The following is a 20,621-nucleotide window of genomic DNA, read 5'->3' as shown; positions in this document are numbered from 1 at the left end:
AAATCAGACTATAAACCACTTTAAAAGACTGAAATTATAGGAATCAAGTACCGATTATACAAAACAAAGGCTAGTGAGCAGGGTGGACCAAGCCTTGTCTGGCCTTTGAAGTGGGAGACCCAGTCCATGGAGATTGGGAAGATAGAGGAGGGATGCTGAGGGTCAAAGACAGGGGGAGGCTGGGAGCCTTTCTGCTTTTCCTGGGACTGAGTGGTTTTTTAGTGATGGGCTTACTGGCATTCTCTTCTCTGGATAGCCCAGGCTTATCAAGGAGCAGGCCCAGGTGGGGAGTCCCAGGAAGCCCTAGAAGCCCCCAAGACCCTCCGCCCCACTGACCCGGAGTCCTTGTAGTAGAGGGAAGTCAAGCAGAGGCTCAAAGATACTGTCGTCCTCCGGATGTGGGACTAGGGGCTCTGGGGTCCCCGGAGAGCTGGTCTGGAACCAGAGGTTCTCGTAGGACTTGGGACTGGGGGAGAGGCCCTCCAAGAGGGGCTGAGTTGAGTCGCAGCGGAGGTAGTGCCCAGGCCCTGGGCCCGTGGGGCTGCCCAGCACCTGCACGTAAAGCACCTGGTCGCTGTTGCCAGGCTGGGGCTGAGGCTGAGCGGAGGGCACTCTTGGGTCCCCCTGGAGCACATAGGCCTGGACAAGGGTGGAGAGGCTACCGGGCCCTGAGCTGGCATTGGACTCCCAGGGCCCTGGCTTCTTCTCTTCCTCCTCCAGCACCGTGATCTTGGTGATGGGTGGCATGCCGGGGTCCCGAAGGCTGGGCAGCTGTAAGATATCCTGACATAAAGATGTGTGGTGAGGGCCTGGTTCGTTTCAGATGTCTGTTCCAGCCACTGTCCCTTCCTGCACTGGGGTGGTGGGGGGACATTCCTGCTGTTCCTTGCTGGAACGCAAAGGGTTACTGAGGGGATGCAAAGCACCTCATATGTGCCGGACGCGTGCTATGTGCTGTTCAGACTTAGCCTGGTGAATCTCCCCAGTGCTTTTGTGTGTGATTTGTCCCATTTCACAATGAGGTGACTGAGGCTTTGAAATGGGTGGAGGTGGGATTCACACTCAGGTCTGCTTTGCTCTATAAAGAGGTGAAGTGATGGGAAGGCCTGAGTACTCATTCTTGGGGGAGTTTCCCTTCACTTTGAGCCTGGGGTAGGAGCCTAACCCTCAGACCCATTTCCCTCTCCCTCCAGTGTTCTCACCTCCGCCGTGATGGTTGGCACCCAGGAACCCAGGCTGCTGCGGGCTGGGTCCGGGACACTCGGCCAGAGGGAATACTTCCTGCTGGAGAAGAGGGCAGGTGAAGGCTGGGTCAGCATGCCCTCCCGTCCTCCCAGCATTTCTCCCACCTTCTCCCAGCAGCAGAAGGGATGACCCCTTCATGCAGAGAGGAGAAGGAGGGGGACCTGACTCCCAGACCTGAACCCTGTGGCCTGGCAAGTCTGAGAGGAGCCAGTCTTGCTCACCTGGGCCTTCAGTTCCCTTTGGCAGGGTTACCTGGGTGTCAGGTCTCTCAGAAGGACTCACCTGGGTCTGCAGCAGAACTGGGCAGCCCCACAGAGGCAGATGAGCAAGACCAGGAGGCCGAACAGGCCCAGGAGGATGTGCAGCTCAGACTCCTCTGTGGTGAGGGGAAAGCCAAGAGAGGTAAGAGTGCGTGCAGGTGAGACTGAGCCTCCGCCCTCAGACTGGGCTCCAAGGGCAGGGCTGGGCCTCGGCCCTCGGACTAAGATCCAAGGGTAGTGCTGGCTCTTCCCACTCAGGGACCCAGGCAAGGCTTATCTAGTTTCACAGTGGCAGTCTTTTGGGTTAGGCATCCTCCCAGCAGCTTTCCCTGACCAGCCCCCATTCTCCCCTTACCTAGAGTCAAGGTCATCAGGGTGAGGCTTGTGCTGTTGGCGGCCCACACCTGGCTGGCGGCCATGAGTTGGACATGGTACAAGCTAGAAGGCTCCAGGCCACGGAGGACAAAGCTGTGGGTGGAGGCATTCAGGACAGTGGCTGGGAGTAGAGGAGACTCGTGAGCCTGGGCCTGGCTGCTGAACCTCCCCAAGGCCTCTGAGCACCCCCTCCCAGGCCTTCTGGGGCTGCGGGTCGCTGAGGATAGACTCACAGAAGGACTGGTCCTGAGTGTTGGTCCAGAAGATGGTGTAGTGGGTAAGGGGGCTCTTCCCCAGCTCAGGGGCCTCAGGCACCCACTCCAGCTGGGCCCACGTCTTGCCAATGTGCCTGAGATGCAACTCTGGGCCATGGGAGGGGGCTGCCGGAAGAGAGAGATGCAGGGGCTGATGGGGAGTGGGGTGGGGATGAGGGAACCCAGTTGGACTTCTTGTGGCTCCCCAGACCCAAGAACTGGGACACTTTGTGGGGGTGGGTGGTATAAGAAAGTTCAGGGGGACTCATATCCAAGCCTCGTTTTCCCAGGAACTTTCATTGAATCCCATTGACTGCTAGTAAGTGGCTGAGCTGAGATTTAAACCTGCTTTTCTTTGACTCAAAGCCTTGCTTCCTGATTTCTGCCAGGCCTGGTTTTGTCTGGTTCACTGTTTGATTTCTGCCGCTCATGTGACACCTGTCCAGTTTTTGCCAGAATTGCTCCTTGAATTCTGCTGAGCTTACTTCCCAGTTTCCATTACCCCACCACCTGAGTTCTTTCCAGCTGCAGGGGTCTAGTGTAAGCCAGGGGTAATCTTAGGATTGAGAGAGACCGTTTTCTGGGCCAGAGGTAGGGGGGGCGGGGAGAAAAAGTTCTCTCCTAATTCCAGATTTTGGGGGGCCTAGAGAGGCCTTGAGAGAGAGGAGGGGATTCTGAAAAAAAGACTTAGTGGCTAACGAACCCATCTCTTGGGAGTAGGCAAAGATATGCTGGGAGGGTCCCTTGGTGTCCTGGTACAGGGGGGTCACAGTGATCTCGTAGAGCTGAAAGGGCCTGATGTTCTCTGTAGAGAGAAAATGGAGTGGGCACTCTGGTTAGGGGCCAGCCTCTGATGATGGCTGAGGGCTAACCTTAGACTTCAGGGATAACCTGAGCTTCGTTCTTCAGGTCTGGCCTCTGCAGTCTCTTCTTCAGATCATTTGCTTGGGGGTAAGGGGCCACAAGTGGGAGAGAGAGAGCTAGAAAGGTGGCAGAGTCAGGGCTAGAAAGAGAGGCTCCAGTTAGACTGCAGGAAGAACTTCCAGATTCGGAGGACGTGCGATGAGAATGGTGCAGGAACAGGGCAATATACATCTTTAGGGTGGTTCAGGCAGATAAAATGCTCCCCCTGCTCCCCAGCCCTGCCCATCTGCCCAGCCCCCAGGCCTGTCTCACCCTGCAGCAAGGTCCCTGCAATGCTTCCGTTATGCTCCATCCTCCAGGTCATAGGACTGCCGTTGGGGCTGGGGGGACTGAGGCTCCACTCAATCACATAGCCCTGAGGTTGAGGACTGGGGGGCTCCCAGCCCACCCAGAGGCTATGAGGGTCTCGAGCGGTGGTGTGGAGTCTGCCCAGGGGTGGGCCTGGAGATAGAGTAGGAGATGATGTGAAGATGAGAAGAAAGGCCCTAGAGCTAGAAACCTGGGTTCAAGTCTGGCCTTTGCAACTTACAAGCTGGATGACCTTGGGTAAGACAATATCTGAGCCTCAGATTCCTCATCTGTAAGGTGGAAAGGATGATAATAAAGTTGTTACCATGGAGGGTCATGGTGCAGAGTAAGTGAGATGGTACATGAAACAGGCCTGCTGTGGTAATTAATGATGAAAGCTCACCCTGTGTGGTTCTCTGTGTGTATTAATTCACTGAGTCTGCTAACAGTCCCAATGGGGGCTCGACTACTGTCCCCAACTTAGCAATAAGAAAATGGAGACAGAGAGGTTAAGGGACTGGTCTAGGGTCACATGGCTGGGAAATGGGAATACTAGCTCTTGTTATTGTTAATCTCACTTCATGAAGACCCGTGTTCAGGGGCATCTGAGGGTGAGAGTGACTGATCCCCTGAGAATGAACAGTTAACTGAGGGACTATTTTTTTTTTTAATATTTATTTATTTGGCTGTGCTAGGTCATGGTTAAAGCATAGGGGCTCTTTGATCTTTGTTGCAGCTTGCAGGATCTTTAGTTCTGGCTGTGGGATCTAGTTCCCTGACCAGGGATCAAACCTGGGCCCCCTGCATTGGGAGTCTTAGCCATTGGACTGCCAGGGAAGTCCTAGGGACTATGTTTTAGCTGGAAAACATTAGAACTTTGTCTCCCATTTCCTTGGCAGAATAGACTCTATATGTGTGTGTGTGTGTGTGTGTGTGTGTGTGTGTGGGTAGGCACTGCCACCAGCTTAACTTGGTTCTGGCTAGTGATAATAATAGTCGCTAACACATATGGAACAGTTACTTTGTGTAGGCACATGTCTAAACTCATGTAATCTTCACAGCAATGCTTTGAGTTAGACACTGTACCATTCCCATTTGCGAGATGAGTAAACTGAGGCCAGGGAGGGTAAGTAACTTGCCCAGATCTCATTGCTAACAAGTAACAGGATTAGATTTGAACCCAGGCAGTCTAGCCTCTGAATTTACTTGCTTAACCACCATACTGTACTAGCTGTGGGCCCTCTTTACCTCTGCTTTCCAAGAAAACCACGGGGGTGGGATGCGAGGTCCCAGCTGTGTTATAGGCCTTAAGGACCACCTCCCGGGCTTCTGAAGGCAGTTGGAAGGTACAGTTCAGCTCCGTGGTGTCACAGAGGGTTGGCTCTGCCCCAGCCTGGTCTGAGGGTCTCCAGGAAACCAGGTAACCTTGGATCTGTCCGCTGTCTTCTTCCAGGGCTATTGGCTGTTAGTGGGCATAGGAGGAAAAAGATAAGGAGATGCGCAGCTCATCTTGAGTGGGGGAGAGCTTCTAGATGGAGTGTCCGTGTCCCTGGAACTGAGCCACCCAGACTGGGAGTCAGTCCTCTTCCCTCCCTCCCTCCCTTCTCCCCCGTGCTAGGTCCTAGAAGAGAGGAAAGGATAAAGTAACTCAGTGTGAGCAGCAGGCACCTAACAAGGTGAGTCCTGCATTGTAGTCTCTGCAGAAGGGCACTGCCCAGCTTCCTGGTGCAGTACCCAGCAAAGTGTGTGCAGATCACGTACACATCCAAGCCTGCCAGGCCTGCTGGAGTCCTGAGCCCCAGCTTGCAGGGGTCTGTTTAAATCTGAAGAGGTGGAGGGATGGCCTTCAGAGGGGGTTACCTTCCAGAACAGCTGCACGGTCACCGTCTGGGGGTCCAGCTGCCTCTGCCGCCACCACGTGTCCAGTCTGACGATGGGGGCTGTGGAGCGAGCAGGAGGGGAGGGTCAGGGAGGGCCCCGGAGGCCAGCCTGGATCCTGATGGCTGCTCCCAGCCCCTCACCACCTGCTCACCCCGTTGTGCGGTGGTCAGCTCCAGGCTGGGGCTCCACTCGCTCCAGTGGCCGGGCAGGCGCCAGCGGGTACAGCGCATTTGCAGGGTGTAGGCTGTGGATGGGAGGAGCCCGCAGAGTTCATACTGGGAGGTCCTGGCGGGCAGGGCGCTCACCTGGTGGAAGACAGGCATGGCTGTCAGCCTGGACCTCTGTGCCCTTCGGGGCCAGCTCAGTTTACCCTCCCCTCAGCCATCCCCAACCCAGGCCCCTCAGGTTGCCCTCTGCCTCACCAGGTCCCAGCCGGCTTCTCCAAGCCAAGGCTGGTGGCGCAGCTCACACTTCTGTTCTATGTACAGACTTGGCCTCCAGGTCTCCCAGCGCAGCCTCAGGCAGCCTGGCTGAGGCGGGGCCACCGCAGGGCTGGGCTCCAGGGCCCACAGTGTGGGGGGCTCCAGTTTCACTGCAAGGAGAGGGGTTATCGGACACTTCCTCTGCTTCATCCTCCAGGGCTCTGTTCTGGCTTCCCCTGTCTTCCTGTCTGTGGTTCCATTTCTTCTCTGGGTCTCCATTCGTGGGACCTCTATATCTTCCCATCTCTCTCTGTGTCTCTTCATCTCTGTGTTGTCCTGTTTCTGCAGGTCTGTCTCTGTCCATGAGCCTGTTTCTCTCTCTGTTTCCTCTTCTTGCACTGGTTGTTCCCTTGGTCTGGAGCACTTACCTTCCGAATATACAGTGTCTTGCTCCCTCATTTCCTCCAAGGATCTTCTCAAATGTCGTCTTCTCAGTGAGGCCTTCCCTGACGTCCTTCTCCCCAGCTGTCCCTACCCCATCGCCCTGCTTCATTTCCTCATCACACATACCATTACCTGACATGTTATTATTCTTTGCCCACCAGAATGTAAGTGGGCAAAATTTCGGGGGCACGATTTTTGCTGTGTTGTTTACTGCTGTATCCCCAGCCCCTAGAACAGTGCCTAGCGCAGAGTGGGCGCTTCAGGAAATTTGCTGAAAGAATGAATGAGTGTGTCTCCTTGCCTGTGTTTCTTCCACATCCCTGTCTGCGTCTCCAAAGCTCTGGCTTCAATTGAATCCCACATTATTTTTCTCCCTTCTCTTCCTCCAGGTCTTTCAGCATCTTATTGTCTGTCCCTGGGTCTGTGTTTCCCTCCCTGTGCCTCTCTGAGTCTGCTCATGGTGGGGACCTCTTTCCTCCCCCACACCCAGCGTCACCCACCAACGTCCATGGGAGCCAGGCAGAGCTTTGGGGAAGCGCTGGTCCCCAGCGCGTTCCTGGCCTGCACCCAGATGCTCATGTTCTGGTACAGCTGCAGGTGTTTGCGGGGGATGGAGCAGTGGCTCTGCCCGACTTCCGGCACGCAGTCAGGGATGGAATCCTTCTGCGTCTGGCATTTGTCCTGGCTCCTGCCAATGGGCCAGGCTTGGATGTAAAGTGGGGGCAGAAAGCCAAGCTCCCTCCTCCTCCCTATCTCCGCCTTGGCTTTCCACCCCAACAGTCCTACCCGCGGTCTATCCCAGAACCCAAAGCAATGGGCTGGCATAAGGACCCTTACTCACTTGAAGCTCTTCAGGGTGAAGCTGGTGGACAGGTGGGTGTCGGGGCCTGGCTCCCACTGACAGATGAGGCTGTTGGTTGTGAGGTTCATGATGCAGGATAGGTTGTAGGGTGCAGTGGGAGGGTCTGTGGGTAGGGTGGAGAGAGTGAGGGCTTCAGGTAAGACCACTCGGAAAGCTCCCACTGGGATCAGTTGGGCATTTCCTTGCCCTGGGTCTCCATGGTAAGTGGGTTGCCAACCCACCTGCCATGCCTTTGTCTCCATGCAGAGTGATCCCAGAAGGGCAGCCCTGGGATAAGCTAAGTTATCCACATGTACATGGACAAGTAAACAGAGCCTCCAACCCTCTCAACTCTGCCCTTTTTGACAGTAACAGTGTAGTGTCTGGGTTTTCATCCTGATTCTGCCACTCATTAGTGGTGTGATCTTGAAGTCACCTAATGGCTCTGTGCCTCAGTTTCCTCATCTGTAAAATGGGGGTAATGGTAATATGCTTACCACCTAGGGTTATTGTGAGGGCTGAGTGACTTATTAGGTATACAGTGCTCAGAGCAATGCCTGGCATATATGAGTGCTCTGTAAATCTTAACTTTCACTATTATTGATTCTTAAACAAGAACCTTGGTCTCTGTTTTTCATTATGCATTGGCTCAGCACAAATCCATCCTTCCTCAGTTTGAGCAGAAGGCTGAGACTGGGGTAGGGGTAGAATCTAGGAGCATGCCCACCTTGTTGAGAATGTCCTCCCTGGAGACACCTTCCTGTGGCTGGGGAGTTGGGCTTACTCGGCAGCCATATGGAGTAGTGGTTACTGGTTTTTGAGCCACACTGCTTAATAAAAAGCTTTATTCCATCCTTATTAATTTATGACCTCTAGTATGCAACTTTGCTAATGGTAAGGAACCCACCTGCCAATGCAGGAGACATAAGAGACACGGGCTCTATCTCTGGGTCAGGAAGATCCCCTGGAGAAGGAAATGGCAACCCATTCCAGTATTCTTGCCTGGAAAATACCATGGACAGAGCAGACTACAGCTCATAGGGTCGCAAAGAGTTGGACACAACTGAGCAACTAACACACACACAGCATGCCACTTACCCTCCCTGACCCTCAGTTTCCTCATCTGTGAAATGGGGCTATGTAATACTACCCACTGGTAGGGAAAATGTGATATCATGCTTATAAAGTACTTATTGAGCAAGAACTCAAGAAAGAATAGCTCTTATTAGTATTGGCAGGAGGGCATTGGAGGCAGAGTGGGGGGATGGCCGCAGGAACTCACAGCCCGCCTGTAGCTCAGCCTGGTCCAGGATCTGCAGGCTGTTGCCCCAGTGCAGGCAGCAGGAGAGAAGGACCCGAGAGTGGTTGAGGTGGGGCAAGGTGATGGTGGACTGCAGGGTCCCATTCGGCAGGTGCTGCCGCCTCTCCCTGGGATGAAGCTCCGGTTCCAGTTTCCATACAACTCGCCAGTCGGTGCCCAGGTGGCTGCAGTTCCGGGTGATGATGCAGGAGGCCGTGACTTGATCTCCCAGGCGGACGATGGGGGCTGAGAGGAGGATATGCCCACACTGCTCCAGGCCTGGGGTGGAAGAGAACGGGTCGTAAGTGACTCCTCTGTCCAGCAGAGCTGGCCTCCTAGACTCGGTACCTTTACCTTGCTTTACCCTCCAAGATTCGTGGGGGCAGGTGCTGGAATGGCAAGGATGTGTGCGGAGATTGGGAGAGGCTCTCGAGTTGAGATGGAGATAGTGGTGTGGGGGTAAATGTTTATCAACCTGCTATACAGAGGGAAACGGCTCCTGGCTTGTAGCCTGGGCTGCTTTCCCTGGTGTAAGTATTCCTACCATGGCTGATTTCAAGCTACCAGGCTGTCATCACTTAGTGTGAACTTGGAAAGAGAGGTACACAATCAGGGCTTGCAAGCCAACTCCGGCACGCCACCGGATGGAGACCAGTCCCTCCCCAACAATGGCGACACCATGGTTAGAATGATAAGAAGCCCGCAGCCACAGCAATCCTTCCAGAATTCATATCTGATTGTTACCCCATCATGACCACAGCACTTCAACGGTACGTTATTCTTCTGAAAGGCAGTATGCTGTGATGGATAAGAGCGTGGATGTTGGAACTAGACTGCCTAGATTTAGAACCTGGTTCTGCTGCTGCTGCTAAGTCGCTTCAGTCGTGTCTGGCTCTCAGTGACCCCATGGGCTGCAGCCCACCAGGCACCTCCGTCTGCTTAGTAATTTTGTGACCTTGATGTTACCCAGACTTTCTGTGCCCTGGTTTTCTCATCTGTGACATGAAGATAAAAAAGTCCTTAACTTAGTGATGTTGGGAGGATTAGATGTGAGAATATGCGTAAGGCACTCAGAACAGTGCCTGACACGTAAGTATTTCCTGCTATGATTAGGTTAAAGACTCAGATCCTTCGTCTCACAGCCCAAGACTTAGATCCTTCTCACAACCCTTGTGGCCTGGCCCCTGCCTAACCCTCCTGGTTCCAGCCCAGACCATTGTGTCTCAGCTCCAGTCCCTCTAGCCTACATGCTATTCTCTGGAAAGGCCACGCTCCCTCCAGTCTCCCGATCTTCGTACCTGTTGATCCTTTTGGAGGTGCTCCTTTTCGTTTCTGCCACCCCTCTTTCACCTGGATGACATTCAGGCATCTTGCGAGGAACCAGACCGGGTTCTGACCAATCAGACCATGACAGCCCCCTGAACTTTCCCAAAGCTCATATCTTTCGTAATTAGAGAGTCACGTGATGATTTGCTACTCTGTACCCTCGGCTAGACCGTAGGTTCTTCGAGGCCAGAATCCCTGGCTGTTTCGCTCACTACTGCATTCCCAGAGCCTAGCGCCGAGCAGGCCCTTGGTGAGTATGTGTGGAATAAGAGCAAGCACCGGACCTTGCCCACAATGCCTTCTCTCCTCTCCCAGCTGTTCTGCAGCCCATTTTGCTGATGGGGATGCTGAAGCCCCAAGAGGAGGAGCAATTTGTTCAGGGTCACAGAGCAAGTTTATAGGGCTCCCATCACATCACAGACTCAGAATTTCAGACCAGAAGGACTCTTGCCAACTGTTTACTTCAAAACTCCACGTAATACCAAGTCATCTACCCACGGGGCTAGGATGATCTGTTTTTGATGGCTTGCCAGCTGAGAACATTTTTTATATTTCTAGAGAGTGAAAAACCAAACCAAACACCAGATAAGCAAGAACATGCCACAGAGACTGTATGTGGCCTGCAAAGCTGAAAATTACATCAAAGTTTGCTGACCTCTGCTGGGCCTTGGCTTGCATACCCCCAGAGATAGGAGGCTCCACACCTCTCAAGATAGTCTCCATAGTCTGGAGAGCTCTGCCTGGGGTTCATATTTTTTTAAAACATTATTGTTATTTTTTTGGCAGTACCATGTAGCATGTAGGATCTTAGTTCCATGACCAGGCATTGAACCGTGCCCCCTGCAGTGCAAGTACAGAGTCCTAACCACTAGGGACTCCACCAGGGAAGCCAGGGAAGTCCTGGAGATTCTTTGCTTCAGGATTAAAGCTGCCTTCTCACGGCTTCCACCCTGATCCCTCTACTGCCCATGAAGGCTGCACAGGACTCAGAGGTTTCTTCTGACAACCTGGTAGAGATTCGCAGATAAGACCCGGGTCTTGTGCACCTTCCCCAGGCTGGCTAGCCCAGGTTCTCTCACCTTTACTCAGGTGGTGGTTTGCCAGCAGAGGTCTGTGCGTGGGAGCCCAGCTACCCTGCATCTGTGGCCCAGTTGATTCTTTGGGGATTCTCTGGGAACCCCAGGAGCACTGTGACAATGCAGGGAAATGACTCCCTCCTCCACCCCCAGCATCTCTCCCTGTGATCCCCACCCCCCCATGGCACCTTCATCCCTGACCACACTCACTTCTGGGGAGCAGGAGGATGATCAGAGCAGCTCCCACCAGGCTCCAGGCTCCCAGCCCCACCATCGTGCTGGCTTGGTCCTCACCTGGAGGCAGAGGGGGTGGTGAAGGTCATGGGCTTTGGAGTCAGGGCTGAGCTTAGTCTTTGCTCTGCTACAGTGTGGCTTCAGACAGGTTACTTGACCTCTCTGAGCCTGATTGCTCTGCAAAATGAAGGTAACAAAAACCTATGCTGCATAGGGTTTGGGGAGGAAGACCCAAAATGATGCAAGTCAAGGGCATCGCACAGTACCTGGCGCATAGGAAATGACTCTTAAATGACTGTTATTATTATATGTGCCTTTAAGGAGAGAGCAGGGAAGGGAGCCACGGGGAACACCATTCTTCCCGTTCCCTTCTGTTTTAGCCAGTCTCCCAGCCCGCTGAAAGCAAAGTCTGAGATGAAGGCTTGCCTGCAGGTAGTTTATTTGGGGGAAGACTCCAGGAACAGAGTAAGGGAGTGGAGAGAATGAAACGGGTAAGAAGGAAAGCCAACACAAGGGTGCATCATCAAACTGAGGACAGCTGGGGCTCAATCCTGCTGGAATCTTGCAAGGAGCCACGCTGAACATGCCTCAGAACTTGGCTGGCAGACAGGATGGGAACATTGTCCACCAGTTCCTGCCCCTTGTTGGTCAAGGACTGTTCCTTGGGGTGTTAACTCCCTGGCACGTGTCACATTGCACATGTCTGAGTACCGGGCAGGTCCCCCAAGGTGAGCCATGCTCCAAGAGTCAGAGACGCTCACTGCCTGGCAGAAAGGGACAACTCCACAGAACAGCTGAGGACAGGCTGCACCTTGAAAAGCTGGCTTCCCCAGCAATGGCTAAAGGGAAGGGTGGGTTGAGAGGATACCCCAATTCTGGGCACAGACCTCTGGAGGCCTTCTGGGACCAGATATCCTGTGGTCATGGCGACAGTGCCCAGATGGAGGGAGCATTAGTACATTAATCTCAGGAAGTAAGCAAAGGTTTCTATTGCTGGGGTGGCTTCCAGCCTTTCCATTCTGCTCCCATTGGGGTCTTGGGGCCAGACACCTGGTCCTCCAGCACTAACTGACATCTGGGTGGCAGATCAGTGGGAATCGTTGACCAGCTTTTGTATGTACATACATGAACACATACATGTAGGTGGTGTCCCAGCCGATCCCCGGTGCTCAGAAAAGATTAAGCTTCTTTTGCTCCAAGACAGAGGAGTGAATAACAACTGCAGATACCCAGAGCTGTTTCTGCCTGCAGGGGTCTTACTTAAATCCCTGGTCCCTCCTTATTATATGTTGCAGGATCGGGATACCAGGTGCATGCTAGCCCCTGAGTCATCTTTTTGCACATCAGGAAAAAAGCATCCCTTCCTCTGGACAAATGCAGCTCCACACAAGGACCTGGCAACTAGAGAACAGGCTGGATTTCAGCCTCTACTTTCTGGGCAGCTTTGTGCAATGAGAAACGCGCACAATTGTTCAGAGGACCCCAGTCTACCAGTTAGCGGTTGGCACCCTTGTTCCTCTGGCATCTGACTATCCACCAACGCACACTTGTTGGGGAAGATTTCGTCTCCTTGGCTCAGATTTCGGGACACTCGTGCCCGTTCCTGTGTATTTTTGATCATATCCTAGCCCTCCTGCCCGGTGAGGTACCGCTTCATCCCTCTCCACTGGCTCCCAGTGGGCAACCCAACCCCAAATCCCAAGGGCCCAGGTATCTTCTCCCTGGGTTGCCAGGGGTTGGCACATTTGGCATCAGTCCCTGGTCCACCCATGGCAGCCTTGGATGTTCCCCACCCCCGCCGAGCGGGATCTGGGACCAGGTGGAGCATGGTGTCACTTTCTGGGGGCCCAGCTTTGAGTCAGACCACCTGGTCTGAACTCCAGGTCCACCACTTACCAGCTTGGCGACCTTGGGCAGATTATTCCACCTTTCTGAGCCTCGGTTACCCCATCTGTGAAGGAAGGATAACAACAGCTCCCGCATCTCCGGTTTGGGGTGAGGATGAAGTGAGATGGTCCGTGATAAAGGCACTTAGCACGGAGCTTGCATAGAGGAAGCACTCCATGACCATGTTATTTTCATGTGCCATAAAGCAGGATACCACCTCATGGAATCAACATGGTTTAGTACCTCTCTCCCCTGCTTACCAACTGTGTGGTCTCCGCCTCCTGGGACTGCCACCTTGCTTTTGTCTGTGTCACATTTCATGTTTCAAAGCCCCGTTTCTGGGTTCCCTGCTCCTTGGCCCCCCAGTCTCCCCCTTTGCTTCCAGCCATCCCTGCTCACTCTCTGGACTCTGGAGTCCCAGCACGCTATGTTGTCCCCTGGGGTCACTGCATCACCAACCCCTGCTCCCCACCACCTTTCTTCTTTCCTCTCCTTTCCATCCCATCGCACTCAGCCTTCTCGCCTCCCCCTTCTCCAGTTCACGCCTCTGTCTCCCCTTCACATGAAGATTCTTTCCTTGGGAAGAGGGTTGGGGAGAGGAGGGGGCTGGGACAAAACAAGGGAGAGGACTTCTAGATGTGGTTCAGACAGAGAAAGACAGGTGGAAAAAGTAGGAAAGTGGGGTGCACAAACCGAAATGCTGGAGAGAGATCACAGAGAGACAGACTGAGGTGGGGAGAGAAAGGAGCCTGAGGCAAGGGATGGTGGTACTCAGAGACACGGCACCCGGAGGCTGAGAGGAAACAGATACTCAAGAGAGTTTAAGACTTAAGAGACAAAAGGACACTTGAGAGACAAAAAGAGAGGCATAGAGAGACTCTGAGACAGACAGACAGGAGCTCAGAGCCAAGCAAGCCAGAGAAGGGCTGAGGAGGAAAGAGAGAAATTTACATGGTGTGAAATTTACATGGAGACTGGAAGCAGTTAAGACACAGGTTGTCAGAGAGACTTGGAGGCAAATAGTGAGTATAACTTTCCCTGAATCCAGCCCTTTCTTGAGCCCAGCTCAGTGTCCCAAAGAGATATTTGTCTGTCTGTGACTTCCCAAATGCAGTGCCCACCTCTCAAAAAAGTAGGGGCACCTTGGGAAAAAAGACTCAGTGTTGAGGGCTCCTGGTTCCCAGGGGTAAATTCTTAAGGCTGGAGTGCTGGTCCAAGGTCACCAAAGGGCGCACGCCCTTGGCAGAGCGGGGGGAGTGGACCTGAGACTCCAGGGTCCCATCATTCCCAGGCCCAGCCCTCCCCGGGGCTCCCCTACTCACGCTGGAGCCTGCGGCCGGCCGGGCACCCGCCGGCCTCCCGTCTCTGCTCTCCTCTTCAAGGCAAGTTCCTGAAAACAGCCGCAGCGGGCTTCTGTCCCCAACCCTGTCGTTAATGGCTCCGTCTCTGACAGGCGCAGGGGCTGCCGATTGCAACACCTGCCCAACTCCTTCCCTCCCTTGCATTGTTGACGCGGGCACGGGCAGCCCCTTCCTCCCAGGAAGGAGCCTGGGAGGGAAGCCGGCGAGGCCTGGGCAGCCTTCCTGCCTCGGGGGTCTTGAAGGGGCTGAGGGATGTGGCAACGTCGTCCCCCACCTCTGCCTCCGGATTTCCTGACTCAAAGCTTTGAGGCTGGCAGGGCCCAGGCTCCAACCTGCCTGGGTGCCATTCCTATGCCCCCACGCCCTGGGGGAACATCACTTGGAGACAGACCCTGGCTCGAAGGCTCACTTGGCCCTAAGCCTCTTTTTGGCACTGGGTTTGGGACCCTGATCCTTGCAATATTCAAGGGGCGGCCTCTAAGGTTACAGGGAATTCTGGAACACGGTACCTTCCTCCCCGCTCCCCTCTGCATGGCATGTTCCCCCTGCTGCCCGAAGGCCTTGCAGATGGAGAAATATGGACTCTGGGGAGAAATACGGACTCTGGGCACAAGGAAGGGGTCACTCATGAGGCTCCGGTCTTCATAGGCTCACGAGACATTAATAATGTTCACTCACAGTAATTCTGCCAAACTGAATGCTTTTTCATTGAGTGAAACAGGCTACATTTTATGTCTTTCGTGGTCTGTATCCACGAATACCCTGCAGCTGTTTAAGAATAATATTCTGTGCATTTTTCTGAAGAGGGTTTAGAGTGTTCACAGTTTCTTAGATTTATGACTCAATAAAGATTAGGCACTAACCCACCAGCGGAGGGTCCACACCATATGACGCATTTTAGGAAAAGTGAGCTTCTGAGTCTGTTGCGAGGGGGCAGACTTGGGTTCCGGTTCTGGTTCCAGTTCGAAATAGCCATCTGTCGGCAGCTACCTCTCTGAGGTGCCCCATAGGATCCACATGCTCAGCAAATCCCATCGACTCTTCTTTCAAAATATTAGAACCAGAATCCTGAGTAGGTAGGTACTCACTGTAAAGTTCAACTTGGCCACATGTTTGGATATTTTCCTGATGAAAAGTTGGAACATATAAATATCCCTTAAACCAACAGCAGCCAGCTCTAAGCCATTCTTTCTCTTACCTGGATCACTGCAATGGCCCCCCTTCCCCTCCTCCTTCCATTCATCCTTGTCCTGCCCCCTACCCCCACCCATCTATTGTTCCTTCAGTGGTCAGTGTGATGCTGATCGAACAGAAGTCAGTTCATGTCATCCTCTGCCCCAACTCCCAATGGCGCTCATCTCACTCAAAGGCAAAGCCTTTTCAACAACCTACAAAGCCCTTTTTCATCCAGGGGTTCCCTCTGGCCCTTCTCCTGTGATTATTCTCCCCCTTGCTGCTCTGCTCCAGCCATTCTGTTTTACTTTTTGGGCTCCCTCCTGCCTCCCGGCCTTTGCCCTTGCTGTTTCCTCTGCCTGGACTAATTTCCCCCAAATGACTATATGGGGCACTCCTTCCCCTCCATTTGAGCAGAAAGTGATTGCTCAAATGTCACTTTCTCATTGAGGCCCTTGCTGACCACCCTTTAAAAATTGCAACCACCCCTCACTCCCTAGCTCTCTTTCCCCTTTAATATTACCTCTTCACCGTCTGACACTGGCTGTCCCTGCCGCCTAGAATGGAAGTTCCATGAGAGCAAGAGTTTTAGTCTGTTTTGCTTAAAAACTCATCTCCAGGATCTTCAACCCATCTGTCATGTGATGAGTCCTCGATACAGGTTTGTTGAATGAATGATTGAATGGATACACCTTCCCCCCACTTCACCAAACCTGCCCCCAATCCCTGCATACTTCATCTTTTTAAATGACACTACCCCAAGTCCCCCAACGCAGGGACCCGGGAGTCATTCTTCACACCCCTCCCTCACACCCTCACCTCCAGTTAGTTCCTAATGAAGGAGAGTGGGCTTTTGGTTCATCATTCAGTAAGCATGTTCCTAGAGCAGGTGCAGGGGCATGATGGTGCCTTGATGGAGCTCTCAGGCTCGTTAAGAGCTGTGAAATCCATCTCTTCTCCCTGCCTTTGTCACATCCCCCCAGTCTTCACCTGGGTACCCTGCGGCCTCCCTGCCTGGCTGATCCCCCGTCACTTCTGGCTGCCTGCGTCTTGTCTGCCCTGAGCATCGCTCCAGGCTGGGTTGGGTGCACACCACCCCTTGGTGATCTTATAATGCGGCAGTGGCTGCTGGCAGCCTGCCTCCTCCGTTAAGACTGTGCACTCCTTGAGGGCAGAAACCACTTCTCCTCTCTGCCTCCAGCCTCAGCCCCGGGTGCACAGAGACCTCAGCGCAGGTCTACTGGGCTGCGGACTCCTGGCGAAGCTGTTTACCTCTCCAAGCCTCGGTTTCCTTGTCTGCCACAGGGATAACAACTCTTCCCACGGGGTGTTGTGAGGATTAAGGGAGCTATGGGAGGTACAGAGCCTCGCACAATCATGTAGCAGGATAACGATCACGTAGTAGGTGTTCAAAAAAAGTGCTCACCTGTGCTCCGTTCTCCACTGAGAACCTGTACCAGGCAATGGAGCTGCAGCCACCAAAGTGAAAATTAGACTTAAAGAAGAACTCTCCTTAGGTAAGAAGCACTGGCATATAGAAAGGTTAAGAGCAGGGGCTGAGGAGTAGACTGCTTAGATTTCCCTCTGAAGGCTGTGTGACCCTGGGCAGGTTGTTTGACCTCTCTGAGCCTCGGTTTCATCATCTTTAAAATGGGGATGAGGTTAGTATTTACCACAGGGGATCCTTGAGCGAAATCAGGGAACTAATGTGTGTGAGGCTCACAGTAAATGCTCAACAGATGTTTACTCTGAGGAGCTGGCAAGCACGGGGTTAGATGTGGGCTCACCCGTCCCTCACACCTAGTGTCTGCTTTGAGGACACTTCCTCCTCCATCTATCCTGCCCCGCCCCCTCTTCCATCAGACGGGGTGGCCTCTGTGGGCTGGAAACCCCAGTCAGGGAACCTTTTAAGTGGGGAGGGGAACCCCATTCTCCGCAGCCCTACTGAGGGTTGGGTGGTTTCTGTTTGTTATTGCCTGTGAGGTGTGGGCTGTGGGGTTGGTCCAGGAGCTGCCTGTTGCTGAGGGGCCCGGGCGGAGGCCAGGTGGGTTAGCCCTGGTGAGGGTCTGGAAGGAGAGGCTTTGCTTGTCTGCCAGGGGCTGGTTTGTCTGGAAGACAGCAGCCGGCTAAGATTGTGCAAACAGGTCATTGTGCAAACACACCCCCGTGTGTGACCTCGATTGTGCAAACAGGTGTTTACTGGAGGGTGCCCAGCTTGGGCTGCCCGCTTACAAAAAGCGCCGGAGCTGTTGACTCAGAAGGAACCGGAATCTGGACACTCATTCTTTCTTGAACACACCCTGAACTTTCTGCCTCCCAGCCTTGGCTCGGGCCATTCTCTCTGCCTGGAGTGCCCTCCTCCCTCCTCGGCCTCCATCTCTACTTGTTGAAATTGTACCCATTTTGCAGAGCTCAGAGAAAATGCCAGTAAATCTTTCTCCATAAACTTTCCGCTCATTTGCATACTCAGGGCATTTGATATTTCTCTGAAATCACAGGTCACTTTTTTACCTGATGGCCCTTTCTGGACTGTGAGCCCCCTGAGAACAAGAACTTTTCCTTATTGTCCTCTGAAAGGTTAGCAACTGAGGCACAGAGAGGGAAGGTGACCAGCCCCATGTCACACAGCTAGTTCTCTACAGAGCTGTGCTCTAAATCAGGTCTCTGCACTTCCTGCCACACTCACTGCCTCTCTTTCAGCCTCACCCCTCTTCTGACCCTGGATTTTGCCTCCTGACCCCGGGTTGTGATGTAACTCCAGCTGGAATTTGAGGGATGGTGGGATTTGCACAGAGGAGGGAAGGGTATTCAGGGCTGGGGAATAGCAGGAGCAGAGATGTGGAGGCTGGAATGGGAAGAGTGTGTGTGGAGGCCGTAAGAGGTAGGAAGAGGTTGCAAGGGCCTGGGAATGGGGGAGATGGGGTAGGCGTAGGGCTGCATCCTAGACTCAGAGACGACATTAACTCTGTGACCTTGGATAGCACCTCACAGTCCTGCTTCACAGGCCCCTGCCTCCCCCTAGTACTCTGCAGGTACCCCAGCTAGACACGCCCTCATCTGGTCTCTGCTACCTTTTCTCCTGACCACCTTCTTTTCAGTCCTGGTGAGCGGCATCTGGATACCTGGACGCGGCCCTGACTCCTCCCTGCCCCTCACACCCACATCCAGCCTGTGGCCCCTTCCTGTGGGTCCTTCCGCTTCTCCCCCTCCTCACCGCCATGGCAGGAGTCAGGCTGCCATCACTGCTCTTCAGGATGATGGCAGTGACCTCCTCCTGGTCTCGCTGCCTTCATGCCTGGAATAATGCCCTGCTCAGCTGGAGGGCTTCTTCCAAAACACAAGTCCCAGCATGCCACTCACCAACCCAAATCCTCCATTGGTTCTTCGCTGCCTGTGTGATAACGTTCCGAGTCACCCTCATGGCCTTTGAGGCCATCACCCCCAGCCCCTAATCCTCCCCAGTGCTAGAGTCTCATCTCCCCACACTCCCCTTCCCAACCTCCTCTCCCCTTTCCCAGGCCCGAGACTCCAGCCGTTCTATTTACCATCACTGTGCAATCCTGTGCTGCTTTTCCTGTGGCTCCAGGACTTCGCCACACTGTTCTCTTTGCTTGGGATGCTCATCCGTTTTATCTTTGTGTCTGAAGAAATCCCTTTTATCCTTTAAAATTCAGCTGAGGGGCCTCCCTGGTGGCTCAGTGGTAAAGAATCTGCCTGCCATTACAGGAGACATGGGTTCGACCCTGATCTGGGAAGATCTCACATGCCATGTAGCAGCTGAGCCCGTGCGCCACAACTATTGAGCCTGTGCTGTAGAGCTGAGCCTACAGTCACTGAGCCCGCGTGCCCCAACTACTGAAGCCCGTGTCCCTAGAGCCCGTGGTCCGCACCAAGTGAAGCCTCCGCAGTGAGAAGCCTGCTTCACCACTGGAGAGTAGCCCCTGCTCGCTGCAGCTAGAGAAAAACCGTGCGGCAGTGAAGACCGAGCACAGCCAAAAGTAAATAGGAAAATTATATATACATGCATATATATATAAATTCAGATGAAATGTCACCTCCTCTGTGAAGTCTCCCTGGATTTCCCAGGCTCGGTTATGTGCTGCTCATTTGGGTTCCCAGGTGCTCTGCGACAGCTGGGCCTGGATCTGTGACCCCAGTATGCAACATGGGCCTGGCAGGGAGGAGGTGTCTGTGAAAGAGTGCTTAGCAGTTTGGATGTGGGCCCTGGTCGTCAGGCTCAAGAGATTCCCAGTGGCCGTCAGTTTACCTGCCGAGAAATCTGGAAGAGTCCTTCCTATGCAGTGGCCGCCCACACTGTACTCTCCTGCTTCCCTGGTGCTCAGATTGACAGGGTTTTCTGCCTTTGATTGGCTCCCAAAATGAGAGGTAAATCAGTTAGGACATAATAAATGCTGAATGCTGGAGGGCCAAATGCAGGGCCCCAGCCTAAGTAGCTGAGAGGGCTGCCTAGATGCTCTCTTGGGGCCTGCTTCTAGGGAAGGAAGCAGAATTCTGGCTTCGGGTGGATAAAAGGAAGAACACACCCCCGCCCCCGACTCCTGCTGTGGTCTGCTGGCCAGGAGGGCCTTATCTGTGCTTCCCCTGGCCTTGGCCTGCCATGGTGTGGCTGGCGGGGGGTATGGTCCTGGAGATGGTGGTGGTGGGGGAATCAGAGGGTGAGGTGAGATAAAGCTCAGATGCTTATCTTGGCTTGGAGGAAGAAGCCTATCTGGTCTGCAACCCTGTGGCTGGCAGAGAGTCTCTAGGCCGGGCCAGCTTCTGCTCTGATCATGGATTTCCTTCAGTGAGGGAGCTGGATCCAGGCAGCTGGTTCATATCCCCATGCACTGGGGTGGGCAGGTGGAAGGGAGAGAGAAGATAGGGGCATTTTTCCTAAATATCCTGCCCGGAAGAGTAGCCAGGAGAAGTCAAATAACCTGGTTAAGACAAGAGAGGGGTGAAGGCAGGCCCATAACTTCCTAGATGAGAACCTGGAATCTGCATTTTTTCTGCTGCTCCCTGGGGTGCCTGGCCTGGATCCTGAGAGGAAGAGGGGTCATCAGGCTTTGCCAGTCTGTTCCCTTGGTCCTATGTCCTCTGTCCGTCTAGTCTGGAGCCGGGGCCACAGATGGGGGCTTTTGCCCATAGGTGAGCCTTTGGGCTGGGGGCCCCCAGGAAGAAGCAGAGGGATGGCGGCTTTCGCCACCTCCTGTGGTTACAGCTGTTCTGATGAGTGGTGTAGACTGCTGGGGCAAGGCCTGGCCTATTAGCTCTGTCACCTCTCTGACTGCCCAGGCTTCTCCTGTGTTTGCTGGAATGTCCGGTTCATT

At 53.8% G+C, this 20,621-nt stretch overlaps 1 protein-coding gene across 7 annotated transcripts; it reads right to left on the bottom strand.

Annotated features, from left to right (window-relative positions):
- Window positions 1-3: 3 nt before the first annotated feature.
- On the bottom strand, window positions 4-18,963 carry CSF3R (colony stimulating factor 3 receptor). 7 transcript variants are annotated; one of them, XM_061412489.1, is made up of 18 exons: window positions 18,837-18,963; window positions 12,767-12,821; window positions 10,847-11,047; window positions 8,217-8,513; window positions 7,842-7,898; window positions 6,935-7,058; window positions 6,594-6,781; window positions 5,650-5,819; window positions 5,379-5,532; window positions 5,207-5,286; window positions 4,595-4,808; window positions 3,311-3,499; window positions 2,838-2,939; window positions 2,114-2,260; window positions 1,861-2,001; window positions 1,528-1,621; window positions 1,203-1,284; window positions 4-783 (listed from the first exon to the last, which is right to left on the bottom strand). In XM_061412489.1, the coding sequence occupies exons 3-18, from the start codon at window positions 10,908-10,910 to the stop codon at window positions 304-306; spliced, it is 2,583 nt and encodes an 860-aa protein (XP_061268473.1). In that variant the 5' UTR covers window positions 10,911-11,047; window positions 12,767-12,821; window positions 18,837-18,963; the 3' UTR covers window positions 4-303. The 7 variants fall into 7 exon arrangements, with proteins under 7 accessions (XP_061268473.1, XP_061268474.1, XP_061268471.1 ...); XM_061412490.1 differs by having other exon boundaries at window positions 10,847-10,930; XM_061412487.1 differs by lacking the exon at window positions 18,837-18,963 and adding an exon at window positions 14,080-14,189.
- Window positions 18,964-20,621: the final 1,658 nt, after the last annotated feature.

This window comes from Bos javanicus, chromosome 3, assembly GCF_032452875.1.
Source record: "Bos javanicus breed banteng chromosome 3, ARS-OSU_banteng_1.0, whole genome shotgun sequence".
NCBI classification, from domain to species: Eukaryota; Metazoa; Chordata; class Mammalia; order Artiodactyla; family Bovidae; genus Bos; species Bos javanicus.
The sequence above is the reverse complement of the archived record's forward strand: the minus strand, read 5'-3'. Positions and strand labels throughout refer to the sequence as shown.

Bases quoted from the DNA above. Each gene is read 5' to 3' on its own strand.
- CSF3R (XM_061412489.1), bottom strand. From the start codon at position 10,910: ATGGTGGGGCTGGGAGCCTGGAGCCTGGTGGGAGCTGCTCTGATCATC. The intron at 5,287-5,378 runs GTGAGCAGGTGG...CTCGCTCCACAG, and splicing joins GCTGACCACCGCACAACGGG to CCCCCATCGTCAGACTGGAC. The intron at 1,285-1,527 runs GTGAGTCCTTCT...CCTCTTCTCCAG, and splicing joins CAGTTCTGCTGCAGACCCAG to CAGGAAGTATTCCCTCTGGC.